General features: G+C 51.0%; 2 protein-coding genes across 2 annotated transcripts in view; both read right to left on the reverse strand.

Moving 5' to 3' along the window:
- LOC142068102 (M1-specific T cell receptor alpha chain-like) overlaps window positions 1-13,820 on the reverse strand; it is a 241,018-nt gene that overhangs the window by 212,184 nt on the left and 15,014 nt on the right. The window contains exon 3 of the mRNA XM_075117344.1: window positions 10,472-10,478. Coding sequence (XP_074973445.1) covers window positions 10,472-10,478 — 7 coding nt within the window. The remainder of the gene's footprint in view (window positions 1-10,471; window positions 10,479-13,820) is intronic.
- The window catches only part of LOC142068101 (T cell receptor alpha chain MC.7.G5-like), a 532,408-nt gene that overhangs the window by 156,612 nt on the left and 361,976 nt on the right, over window positions 1-13,820 (reverse strand). The window lies entirely within an intron of this gene.

The raw sequence follows: 13,820 nt of genomic DNA on the forward strand, positions 1-13,820 counted from the left end.
AAACACCTAAAGGTGTGACCCAGACTGACATAATTTACTTGACTGCTCCAGCATATGAGTGGAGTCCTCTGCCCATGCTGATGTGTTTTACTTTGGAAATGCTAGAGCCTTTCCTCCTGCCAGCAACAGCTGCCTTCCTTGGGGAATGTGCCTGACATAAAGCAGGCAATGAAAACACAGCAATTTAGGAAGCCAAAACACAGCCCTCAGCGTTAGCTGGGATATTTTGCATTCAAGATAAGCTTGTCAGAAAATAATCAGCTCTGCAAGGGATGTCTCTGGCAGCCTGGGGCAGTAAAGGCCCATGATAAAAGCCAGCCCAGCCCACTTCTCTCTCATCCACTTCTCTTGCCTCCTTCTCCTTGGGAGTCAGGTGAGTCTGAAGCCCCTTCTCCTTCTCTGTTTTCACTGAAAGGAGGTTTCACCTCAATGGACCTCTCACCTGACACCAGCTTTGGCCTATGCCAGATCTTGGGACTGCTTGTTGTGGGAGGGGGAGGAAGTAGAGACATGGAGGCTACAGACAGTGCCTGCCATGCCGGCCCTGCGGCCCGACCCCGCTGGCCAACAGCTGCAATGAGCCCTGTGTCAGGCAGTGCCAGAACTCCACTGTCATCATCGAGCCCCCGGCTGTGGTGGTGACCCTGCCCGGCCCCATCCTCAGCTCCTTCCCACAGAGCACCGTGGTGGGCTCGTCCACCTCCGCTGCTGTTGGCAGCATCCTGAGCTGTGATGGAGTGCCCATCTCCTCCGGGGGCTTTGACTTCTCCTGCATTACCAGCCGCTGCTGTGGCAGGTGTCCCCACTGCTAAAGCCACTGGTGACAGCCCAGATAAGGACCCCCAGGTATCCAAAAGCTCATGCTGGACTGAGGACAGAGCTCCTGGCCATTGATTTCAGAGAAGCTGAACATCCAGTGATACCCTCCCAAAGGAGGTCAGCTGGGGCTCTCTGAAAATATGGCCAAAGTCTAACTCTCTGGCTTTCCACTCTTTCCTATCTCTTTCTTGTCTTCTGTTCTTCTGGACCGTAAGACCCCCAGAGCCAACCTGTGGAATCTTCTGACACTTCTCCCTCCATGCAGCATGCAGGTGGGATCTCCACGCTGGGCAATGGGCGCAGACAGCTGCTGGTGCTTTCCCTGCTCTGGAAAACTTCTCTAGAAGGGAACTCGTTTTCCCCTTCAGAGTCATTAAAGTTTTCTGCATCCCAGTCACTGCCTCCACATATTTCTTTTCTTGGTGGAGATTTTATTGGATTGCTGAGGAAGAAAGGGATTGCCTTCTGTGGCAAGGGATAAGGTGGGGGCAGAAGCAGACCTTTCAACAATCCCAGAGGAAGGGGAGTGCGGGACACATGGCAGTAGCTCCTTCTAGTCACTGCCTCTTGGAGCAGAAGACATACTCAGCCCCTCCACAGCCAGAGCTGATCAGGCCCTGTATTCTGACATCTCTGATTAGATACAGCCCCTTGGCCTCAGAGCATGTCCTACAGACAGGGAGGTTGACCACTGCTATCCCGTAGAGAGGATCCTACTGATTCTGGAGGCTCGGACAGCTCAGCAGCTCACAAGCCTGTGAAGAAGGGAGCTCCTGTTCCTTTGGATAGCCCTGCGCTAGGAAAAGAAACTCAGTCAGAAGGTGGCCTGGAAGGCCATGGAAGTGACGACAGTGTGAGAAAGAGCCTTTTGAAATAAACCCAGATCTTCTTTTCCTCATCCTGCCACCTCTGTCCAGAATGAACGGGCATGGCCTGCACCCAAAGACAAGGGTAGCAAGGGCACATAGCCTGTACAGCCTCTAGACCCCAAACAGTTCCCTGCACAATCCAGCAGTTACACAGATGTGCAGGGCTAAGGTGACTCACAGGAGGATGATGAAATCAGCCTGGCCAGGCCACACACCAGGGCCCTCATGCCCCTCACACACCCCCAGATCCCACCACACAGGGTACCCCAAGGGCAGCAGCCAGTGCCCAACCTCCCACTGCTGCTCTGTCATGCCTGGCCTTCCCCCAGCCACGAGGCAGCTTTCCCCAAGGCCAGCCCTTCTCCTGGCAGGGCCTGTTGCCCACCTCTGCCTGGTGGTCTGCTCCCCCACCGAGATCTTGGATCGAGCTGTACAGCCTGCTCCCACTGCAGAAGAAATGAGGCGGGGCTGGGGGAAGGCCGCGAGGTATGGCATGGGGAGGATTCCAAGGGTGGGCAGAGTGCGCTGGGGACAGCAGGTCCTCCGGATCCCAGCACATGGCCACGCAGCAACTGGAGGGTCCACAGGGTAGTTCTGAGTCTTTTCCAAAATTGTTGTAATCATAGCTAATCCCAGGAAGGATCATTGCCGCATGGCATGTTATGAATGTTTTTCATCTGACTTTGAAGTCTGACCTCTGAGGGACACATCCTGCAGCAGGCATTCTAAGAGACAGGCCTGCAGGGAACCCTGAAGAAGCAGTGTGCAGCAGGGAAAACCATAAAGCAAAGAGCAGCAGCAAGAAACCATTGCACAAACAGGCCCAACCTCTTACATTGCCTGTCACTTCACTGGAACCATTGGGCAGAATAACCACACAACCTATGGTGAAAGCAAGGGAACCTGAGACTCTCTCACCACCTTCTCCATCCTCTCAAGTCATTGAACTGTCCCATCATGGAAGAGGATTTTAGCCTGCAGATCTCTGGGTACAATAAGAAAAGAGTGCGGAGAGTCCTTTCCATTGAGCTCAGCTTTGCACAGACACATCCCCTCCACTGGCTTGTTGCACAGCCAAGGAAGCTCCCTGCATCACACACACAACACTGAAGTAGAAGGCACTGTCAGAGACTTCCTCCAGCTCCAGGAGGGTGAATTTTTCTGTGGTGTTCAGCAATGTGGTAAAACATCCATTCAGCTTGGAATCAGATCTTGCCTGATTTGAGACCAGCTGAGGAGCTTGGCCTTTCCACTGCTGTACCAGAGCAAGCCTTGAAATTCAGAGGTCTGGTAATTGCAGGTGGTCTGGAAGGTGTCCTTCTGCTTCACCACGACTTGTCCTTCTTGCTGGGTGATGGAGGTCTGCCCCATGGTCCTTGAAAAAACACAGGGGTCAGCAACTGCACAGGTAAAGTCTCCAAGAGGAAAAACAAGAGGGGATGCAAGGTGTTGGAGGAGGCTCCCTGTCACTTGCTCTGCAGCAAGAGCCCCATGGATGGGAGAACAGCAAGGTGGTGAGTGTCTTTGGACAGGAGACCTGAGACCTCAGCTCAGCGTGGATCCCACAGAACAATAATGCCAATTATCTCCCACGGGGTTACCCCCCGAGAGAGATAGGTCTTCAATTCCTACTCTTGTACTGCCTGGAGTCTCCAGGGAAGAGCCTGTAGTGCCTGGCCCTCCTGTGCTGGCTCCAGGACACCTGAAAGGGTGAGGCACCTGGAAACTACTGTGAGAAGTTTCACCCTGCTCCCCATTCCTTGTCCTCTCAAAGGGCTCCAAGGTCCAGGGAAAGAAAAGGAAGCCCTTGCAGTGCAGAAAAGCAGGAGAAATGGATAGCCAGGGCATGCTGCATGATGTGCCAGCCAGGAGAGAACAGAGACACCCAAAGAATGTGAGTGGGATGAGGGAGGTTTCATGTCCCTGAATCAGCTTTCAGAAGTCTTGTGTGTTTGGGTTGCAAATTCAGAAAATGTGTAGTGCAGAGGTAGAAAAGTGCTTCTGCAGTTCTATGTCTGTGAAACACTGGGCCCGGATGGATCAGAAGAGAGTGGCAGAGAGAGGTGGATGGTTTGCTAGAGAAAAGGGAGGGAAGGGTTCTAAGATGATCAGATTAAGAGCTGTTTCTTATGGATCTCATCTTTTCCATCAGTAACAACATCTTGAGAAAGCAGGTGCAGAAACACTCGTGTGATCTGATGCTTCCCAACATTTGCCCATCATTCAAGAGCAGCTCCCAGCAGAGATCTGTTGAGGGGGTGAGGGTCTCCGGGGAAGAAGAGGAATCATGCTGTCAGTCAAAGCCAATGCTTACACAGTGGCTGCCCCAGGAAGGCAGTGAGGATGAGATGCTCAACATACACACCAGGACGAATCCTCCTGCCTGTGTGAGAGAGACTCAAAAATCTCACATGTCCCCACCAAGAACCGTGAGAGAGCAGAGTTGCCAGAAATGACTTTCCAAGGGGAACAAAGAATGAAAGGCGGAGGAGAAAATGCTTCTTCTTAGCATGCCTGAAACAGCCCTGCTGTGGTCCTCCTTCCTCCAGCAGTGACATTTGTTGCTCCTGCAGCCAACACCTCCTGCCTTTTCTAGGTGAAGGGTATAAAGGGGATAGGCCTGTGCCTGGTGACCAACTTCTCTAACACATCCTCCTGTGAAACATCTTGGGAGTCTCTCCTTCCCTGATGCCTGCGTCTTCTATCTCTACATCATCCAGCCCTTGGCTGGGTTGACCTCTCCTGGCTCCTGCACGGTGTCTAGCCCCAAGCTCCTGTCAGCACACCCCAAGGCTGCAGCTCTCACAAACACAATGGTCAATGCACCCAAACCCTCCAGACACCAACTGCCCCACTCAGCACCCCCAGCATGGTGGCCTTTCTCCCTCTATCTCCAAAAGCTATCTCAGGAACAAACAAATGGGTTTTCCTGCACACTGCCCATCCCATCTCATAAAACAGCTTATGAAAATCTCACCCAAAACTAACAAACAACCTTTCCACTTGACCATAACCCTTCCACTCTCAGTTTCCTCAGAACCAGTGGAATCTGCATTTGTCCTCTCCTTACTCCTAGATTTTAAGAAACAAACCTGCCACACTACTTCTACTTTTTGCATGACATAGTTTAGGTCGGACAAGACCCTGAAAATTACCCATTCCAAGTCCCACCTCAGAGCTGGTCTCATTAGATGAGGCTGGTCAGGGCTGTCTCTGTCAAGTCTTGAAATTTTCCAAGGCCAGAGCCTGCACAACATCTGTGGACAGTGCATTCCAGTACTTGACAATTTTCAGGGTCAAAAAAAAAAAGTATAAAATAAGAAGAATTTCTAATATTTAAATAGAACTTCCTAGGTTCCAAATTGTGTCTCTTGCCTCTGGTCCTACCATGATGCACTTTTGAGAAGAGCCTGGCTCCATCTTTTCCACATCCTCAGAACACATAACTAATAGATGCCCGTAAGATCTCCCTTGAGCCTGCTTTTCCTAAGGCCCCATTCTCTCTAGCTCTCTTGTGCATCATGTCCTCTACCCCCCTAACTGCTTTGAGGGCTTCTGCTGGCCTCGTTCCCACATGTCAGTACCTTTCCTACATATTGAGGAGCCCCAAACTGAACACAGGACCCCAGGCATGGCCTTAGGAGTGACAAATAGAAGAGAAAGATCACTTCCCTGGCTACACTTTTGCTAAGACATCTCAAGGTGCAGTAGGTCTGCTTTGCCACAAGGGCACACTGCTGGCTCACCTTCAGCCATTAGCCACCAGGCATTCCCTGCCTTCTCAGGCATCTCTCCTATAAATTCTGTGTCCAGCACAGTCCAAGCTACCTCAAGAAGTTGAAAAGTGCCTGTCCCCAGAGGGACTGGTTGCGCTTCAGTCAGGCCTTTGGAGAAAAGTCCTGTTTTGTTGTCTCCTACCTGGATTGTCACTTCTGGTGGGAACTGCAGCACAATCTCCTTCTGCACATGCTCTATACAGCCAGAAGGGTATTTCAACTTTGCCTGGCTCCATATCTGTCTGTCTACCACTTCATCAGCTTTTTCACTGGGCTCATTCTTCATCTCACTTTCCATAAGCTAACAAAGGCTTATGTTCATATATCTGAACAGTCTGAAATTGCAGGCTCCAGGTTCAGACAATTCCTAGACACAAGACAATAAACAGATTTTCCCTCCTTGTACTAATTTGGCCAGGGAATCAATCACGGGAGCACTCACGTCTCCTGCCAAGAGCCTTTCCCTCCAGCGACCACCATCCGTGGATACTGAGGGAAGCAGAGGAGCAATTCAGGCAGGTAGGCTACTTCTGCTGAGTATCCACTCCTGTGTCCCAAGTGCCTGGGCTTGGACTTGGCTGAAAATGTCACACCCATATATGTCCCAAGAGCTTTCCTCACTGGCAGAGAGGCTGGGGAGGCACAGACACAGTCTAACCACAACACACCGCATGTTGTTGCCCTCTGCTTTGCAGACAGGCTCCATCCAACCCTTCAAGTACCCAAATGGACAACCCCTAGCTGCTAGTGCTGCCCTGGGCTTCAGGACACCACCACTGAGGTGCTGTCTGGAAACCCCTCCAAGGAAAGCCTGGAGAAGGGATCCATTGCCAGTTCAAGACAGGGACCTCTGCCATTGCAGACACCAGGTTTCCCTCTCTGCTTCTGAAGCCCAAGAACATGGACTTTGAACAGCTGAGTGAGCTGCTCGAGCCATGCAGGCTTCCTGGGAACCAGCTGGACAAAGAACTGTCCAGTCAGGGGATGGCTCTCGTCTTCAGCAGACCTCAGCCCTTCAAGCCCTTGGGCAACCCTGCACTTCTCCTTCTGACTATCTCTGAGACATTGGCAAATGTGTCTTTACAAGGCGTACCCAAGCTTTCACCCGATCTCCAGTACTACTCCTGCACACCAGAAGGCTCTGCATTTGGTGTGGTGGGAAACTCTCTACAACAGCCTCATGGTCTGGAACTTATGGAGGAAGCCTGAGAGTAGAGAGGCTCTACTGAGGGATCTGGACAGGCTAAATCAATGGTCCAAGGCCAATTGTATGAGATTTAACAGGCCAAGTGCTGGGTCCTGCACTTGGGTCACAACAACCCCATGCAACACTACCGGCCTGGGGCAGAGGGGCTGCAAAGTGCCCGGTGGAGAAGGCCCTGGGGGTGCTGGCTGACAGCCGGCTGGGCATGAGCCAGCAGTGCCCAGGTGGCCAAGGAGGCCACCAGCACCCGGGCTTGTGTCAGCACTGGGGTGGCCAGCAGGAGCAGAGCAGGGATGGGGCCCCTGTGCTCGGCCCTGGTGAGGCCCCACCTTGAATCTTGTGTTCAGTTTTGGGCTTCTCAGGACAAGAGGGACATTGAGCTGCTCGAGTGTGTCCAGAGAAGGGCAACAAAGCTGGTGAAGGGTCTGGAGGACAAGTCTTGTGAGGAGCAGCTGAGGTGCTTCAGGTTGTTTAGTCTGGAGAAGAGGAGGCTGAGGGGAGACCTACTCGCTTTCTACAACTACTTGAAAGGAGGTTGTAGTGAGTTGGCTGTTGGTCTCTTCTCCCTTGTAACAAGTAGCAAGAGAGGATAAGAGGACATGGCTTCAAGCTGCATCAGGGGAGGTTTAGATTGGATATTAGGAAAAATTTCTTCACTGAAAGGATTGTCAAACATTGGAACAGGCTGCCCAGGGAAGTGGTTGATTCACCATCCCTGGAGGTATTTAACAGAAAAGTAGATGTGGCACTTCGGGACATTTTTTACAGTTGGACTTGATGATCTTAAAGGTCTTGTCCAACCTAAATGATTCTATGAATCTATGGTTCCACATAATTTTCTCATGTCTGTGTTGAGCTCAAGCTCCTGCACTGTGGAATGGCTTCTGAGCACAGGAAGAGACCCTCTGCGGGGAAATGCTGGGGAAGTTTGGGAGTAGCCTGATGTCTATTTTGATGCTGGTGCCTAACCATTGCAAATGCTGATGCTCATGCTCATGCTGGGTGGTGGGGGAACCACCCTGGGGTCTGTAGCTGGGTGGGGTGGGGCTGGGCAGGGCAAGGCAGCTCTGGCAGGCAGAGTGGCAGCACCCTGCAGCAGGCCTGGCCAGGGCTGTCATAGAATCATGGAATCACAGGACCATAGAATCAAAAAATGGTTTGGTTTGGAAGGGACTTTGAAAGATCATCTAGTCCAACCCCCCTGCCATGGGCAGGGACATCTCTCACTAGATAAGGTTGCTCACAGCCCTGTTCAATCTGACCTTGAACATTTCCAGTGATGGGGCAGCCATACCTTCTCTGGGCAATGGTTCCAGTGTCTTGCCACCCTTATTGTAAAAAAATTTCAGTTTAAAATTATTGTAAAAAAATTTCAGTTTAAAACCATTATCACTTGTCCTGTCACTACAGGCCCTGGTAAAACGTCTCTCTTCATCTTTCTTTTAAGCCCACTTTAAGTATTATTTCTTTGGCTTTGGAAGAGAGGGTGTTTATCTTAAGGCAACTTCATCAGGCCAGCTTCCCCTCTCAGGCCCCAGCCTCAGCATTTGCAGCTGCAGGCCATCTGGCTCACCCCAGACACACAGTCCTTTGCTGCCATGTGAGCATGTCAGGGCAGCACCTCTCCCTGCACGGAAGCTGGAACTGGTCCCAGACCTCCGCAGCAACCCTACAGCGATCACCAGGGATGGGCTGGAGCTTGTACGGCTTTGGGATTACTTTGACTTGCAAAGTGGAGAACGCCTGGAGCTGCAGCAATGGGGGTGGTCTCTAACCTTGATTTTGTCTCTCATGCACCAAATTTGCATATGAACATGCTGAATTTCCAAAAAAGACATTGCTTCTTGGACCCCAATACACCTTCTCTCTTTCCTGTAATAAGAACAGAATTGATTAAATTAATTCTGTCCAACCCACAAAAGCCCTCAGCTGTCATTAAACCACCAGGGATGGCTGGTGCCTGATTTACCTCCTTAGCATTGCGCTTTCAAGGACTTGCTTAAAGTTGTCAGGGGCACAGAGGCAGAGAGCTGGCCAGTGGAGCCCTGGTTCTCATATTGTGGGAGGAGGCTCATGTGCATATGCATCCATCTGTGCCTGAGGACTTATTTGTGCCTGTGTGCTCGCATTTGTGTGTTCATTTGCAAGTGCACACAGTGAGGGTGAGTGTGTGCCAGCGTGCGTGTAGCCAAGTGCATGTCCATGTGTGTACGTTCATGTGTTTGTGTACACACATATTTTTGAAGGTCAGTGTGCATGTGATTTTATATGTGTGGGCATATGTGTGTGCAGACGAGCACACAAGCTTGCATATGACTTTGTACATGAGCTTGCATATATATCTACATGCACCTGTGAGTATGCAAGTGTGTATAAGCACATGTGAACAATTCTGTGATGACAAGTCTGAGAGGTGAATATGTGTGCACGCACAGGAGTTCCTGTGTAACTGGGTGTGCAAGCATGCGTATTTTTACGTCTGCTGATGTGTGAGTGAAGTGAGGTTGGAGCTTCAGGCCATTCTTTTTCAGAGAGTTTGAGCATTTTTGGTTCTCCTTGCAAAGTAAGGCTGGAAGGGATCAGTGTGAAAACACGGCCCATGTCTGACAGCCTAAGGGAGACCTGCAGCACCCTTCCCTCCTCAGTGCAAGCCAAGGGATGCTCTGCAGGAACTCTCCTACAGCCAAAGGGCACGAAATCTTGACTGTCCCGATGCTCTCTTCACAGTGGCAGTCCACTCAGAGGGACTTCCTTTTCATCCTTTGTGGCATGAAAGTTCTGCTGCATCCCAGCCTCCTTCTGTGTGTTGTCCTTCCCTCTGGGGACACTTTTGCAAGTGCTCAGTGAGCAAGGTGTTAGTCTAGGGTGATCAGAGTGGAGGCAAAAGGGCATTCTTCACTGTTCACAGAGTATGGGGAGTGTGGGCCACCATGCTGTCCACCCTTTTAAGGCACTATTCCTGGGAATTGTGGAAGGCAGCTCCAGAGCCAGTGACCTGCCTTGCTTTGTCTCTCCCTAGAAATGCCCTCCTGAGCATGTCCTGAGGTTGGGGAGCCTGGTCACTGGTGTCCTCAAGGGAGCAGCCTGGGGACTGCAGCAGGCCAGGGGGAGGTTCACGGTGTCCTCCTGGGGACGGATGTTCCTCCTGCTCTGCATGGAGCTGTGCTGGGAGGCAGCTCGGCAGACGATGACCTTGAAGGCTGGCACAGTTGCTGTGCAGAGGGAGAGGGAAGCAGGAGAGAGGGACGGCAGGAAGAGAGGCTGGGGCTGCTGCCTGAGGGTCCCAAGGGTGGCCAGAAGCTTTCCAAATTACTGCTTTTACCCACAGAGGGGTTGGAGAGGATCTTCCCCCTGTGGAAGGGGACCTGTGGAACTGCTGCAGGAAGGTGATGGGCCCACTGAAACACCCCTGCCCAAGGCTGTGCTCAGGGATTGGTTTGGCAGCAGAGACATGACCCACTCTCTGACCCTGCACATCTTCAAACTCCTCACAAGCAAAGCCCAAGAGGGGAGGCAGGAAAAGCTACTGAGAGGGGAGGCAACTAGTTCAACGCAGACACGTGAACTGAAATGCTGGTATGCTGATACAAAGTCTCCTTTTCCTCTCAGCTGCTATTAGGGTTTGACTTGGGAACAGCTTTATTAATTCATGGTCATTTCTCTGTGCAGACCTCAGCACTTTCTGCCTGCAGGAGGCTGGACTGATAGGAGACTTCACTAAGGGCAGATCGTGCTTGACAGACCTGGTGGCCTTCTATGACAAAGTGACTTGCCTGGTTGATATGGGGTGGGAGGCTGGACACTGTCTACCTGGACTTCTCCAAGGCCTTTGATACGGTCCCCCACAGCCTCCTCCTGGAGAAACTGATGTGTTACGGCCTAGACAAGTGGTCTGTGCAGTGGGTGGGGAACTGGCTGACGGGCCGCACCCAAAGGGGGGTGGTAAATAGCTCTTTCTCAAACTGGCAACCTGTCACTAGTGGAGTCCCCCAAGGATTGACATTGGGCCCAATGTTATTCAACATCTTTATAAGTGATCTGGATAACGGCATCCAGTGTAGCCTGATGAAGTTTGCTGATGACACCAAGTTGAGTGGGGAAGTAGACACTCCAGAAGGGAGAGCTGCTCTGCAGGGAGATCTGGATAGGCTGGAGGAGTGGGCCAGCAAGAATCTTATGAAGTTCAACAAGGTCAAGTGTAAGGTCATGCACCTGGGAAAACATAATCCGGGAGTGCAGCACAGACTGGGATCCACCTGGCTGGAGAACAGCTCTGTGGAAAGGGCCCTGGGGGTCCTGGTGGACAGGAAGCTCAACATGAGCAAACGGTGGCTGCTGCGGCCAAGAAGGCCAACAGGATGCTGGGTTACATCAAAAAGGGCATCACCAGCAGAGATAAAGAAGACATCATCCCGCTCTACTCAGCGCTTGCCAGGACACACCTGGAGCACTGTGTGCAGTTCTGGTCCCCACTGTACAAACAGGATGTTGACAGGCTGGAAGGGGTCCAGAGAAGGGCCACCAAGATGATCAAAGGAAGCCTGCCATATGAGGATAGGTTGGGAGAGCTGGGTTTGTTGAGCCTTGAGAAAAGGAGGCTCAGAGGGGATCTCATCACCATGTACCAGCCACGTACCAGTACTTAAGGGGTAGCTACAAAGAAGATGGAGACTCCCTTTTTACATGGAGTCCCATGGAGAGGACAAGGGGGAATGGGCACAAGTTGCTCTTGGGGAGACTCCGATTGGGCACCAGAGGAAAATTTTTCACAGTGAGGACAGTCACCACTGGAATAATCTCCCCAGGGAAGGGGTTGACTCGACCACGTTGGACACCTTCAAGAGTCGTCTGGACAGGGTGCTGGGCCATCTTGTCTAGATTCTGCTCTTCCTAGAGAGGTTGGACTAGATGATCCCAGAGGTCCCTTCCAACCTGAGATTCTGTGAGGCATAGAGTCCTCTGCTGTGGCACTGCTTCTTGCATAGGAGCTGGTGGGGCTGGTTGCAGACACCCAAGAAGGATGGACCAGCAATCCTGAAGGAGATCACAAGGACCACCAGGGACTGTGTCATGCATTCGTTGTTTCTACGATTGGGCTACATGAGACACCTGCTGATATGAGGCTAAGGCTAGGGCTGTCTCCCCAGAGAGCACAAGGGAATGTGGGCCCATGGATGCCCCATGCTGGGAGCTCCGTGGGTTGAGGGTTTTTTGGTGTTTGTTATTTTATCATTAACCTTGCAGATAGGATAAGGAAAAGGTACATCAGCTCTTTACATCAACGGCCATTGATATCCCTAAGGAAATTGAATGTTTGGAACTCTCCTTGTGATTATACTGAAAATCAGGCCCACAGGCCAGGAACCACCCCCGCTCCTAGTAAGTCCCTTAACCTATGAGCAGGTGCAGTACATTAAAGTGAGCTGTACTGTTACATCAAAGGGAGAAAGAAATTAACCCATTATTAGCTGAGGCGTGTGAATATTAGCTGTGATTGACATTTTTAACTGTATAAATGCCTAGCAGTTTCTCGGTGCGGTGTGCTAGCTTTGTGGGTTACCACCTAGCACCAATCCTTGCACAAAAGTGACTTGAATAAAATACCGCCGCCCTGTGTGTCGTTTGGTGTTTTGCACACTGGGCAAATGAACCCACTTTTAGGTATAACACTATGACTGAAGATCAAGAGGGAAATAACATAATGGAACCAGTTCTAAGGTGTCTCTGTCTTGAGGCAAGAGAAACCCAGCTGCTATCAGGGAGGATGGATGGGCCTGCAGTTCATAACAGTGGTCAAGATGAAAAAATTGCTAATATGTAAATGCAATGGCTCACACATGTGCAGCTTGTACTTTACCAGACAGCAGAGCTCTCCGTGCATGCTAATATCACTGACAATAACACTGCACCTTCATGTAGAGTGCCATGGGAACATTTAAGACCCTGCCTGCATAAACTGATGTCTGGAATAGACAAGAAACACTATGTAGTTTTCTCAAGCCTCAGAATACTAAAAAACCACATAGAATACAGTTTGTGAGAGGGAGGAAGCTTCATGAGCACAGCCTCATTTCTCATGCCCAGTTTCAGCATTTGCAGTGAAGCGGAAATTAAAATTGTAAGTGCTCAGCAATGGTAATTTGTGACCAAGAAATGATCTCTCATGGAGGTCAAGAAGGCCCAACTTCATAAGAGGTTAAAGTGGCTGCAGCAGGAAAGCCAGAGACAGGACTCCCTGTAAGGGGGTGCAGTTTCCCTTGGTGATGAGATAAGAAAGAGCTGCAGCACTGTCTTGTAGCAATCCTGGAGTGTGATGCTCAGTGGCCACCTTTGGGCAGCAGAGCTGGTGCTGGAGGATAGACCCAATGTCAGGCTGAGGCATCCCGTGGAACTGCTCACAGGACTGCTGCTGCTGCCAGTGTATGTAAGGAATTGGCTCCTGACACACCTTTGCACACTCCTTGTAGAACTTCTTATGGTCGTAGGAGTCTGTCCAATCTAGTGTTCATTACTTATCTTTTTCAATTATGTAAGCAAAGATGTGTGTTTAATTCACCTCAAGGGGTAACATAAAACTTGCCCTGCAGCAGCCTGCTGCAAGTCTGGCTTGTCCCAGACACACAGTCCCCTGCTGCCGTGCCAGCTCATCACTACAACACCGCTCCCTGTGTAGGAGCTGCGGATGATGACATATTTCCCCAACTCCCCTCAGAAGGCTGCAATGAGCTCAGGGAGTTGCAAGGCCTCATTTGCATGTCGGTCTTTTTGCTTATTGGTTACAAATGTGGAGACATCTGTCGGATTTTGGCAAACGGGGCTGTTCCATGTGCTTTGCTCTGCCCTTCAGGCACAGCCTTTGCACTTGAACTGGCTGAACACCTGGATGAACCCGATGACTTGACTCAAATCCAGTTTCAGTATTTACTTATTGAAAAGAGCAACAAACCCCAGAAATTCCTGTCAAAGGCCCTCTAGGGGCCCCTGGGTAGGGCTGGTCAGTGCTTAAACTTCCTCCTTAGGAACTGGTTTGCAGGAATTCACTAACACTGAGTGTGAGGGGCTGAGAACAAGCCCCTGGCATCCTGGTTGCCAGCAGGCTCTGCCCTACAGCCACCTTCAGCCATCTCCACAGGCACGGACACCGGCCCCTTT

Source organism: Phalacrocorax aristotelis, chromosome 23 (assembly GCF_949628215.1).
Source record: "Phalacrocorax aristotelis chromosome 23, bGulAri2.1, whole genome shotgun sequence".
NCBI classification, from domain to species: Eukaryota; Metazoa; Chordata; class Aves; order Suliformes; family Phalacrocoracidae; genus Phalacrocorax; species Phalacrocorax aristotelis.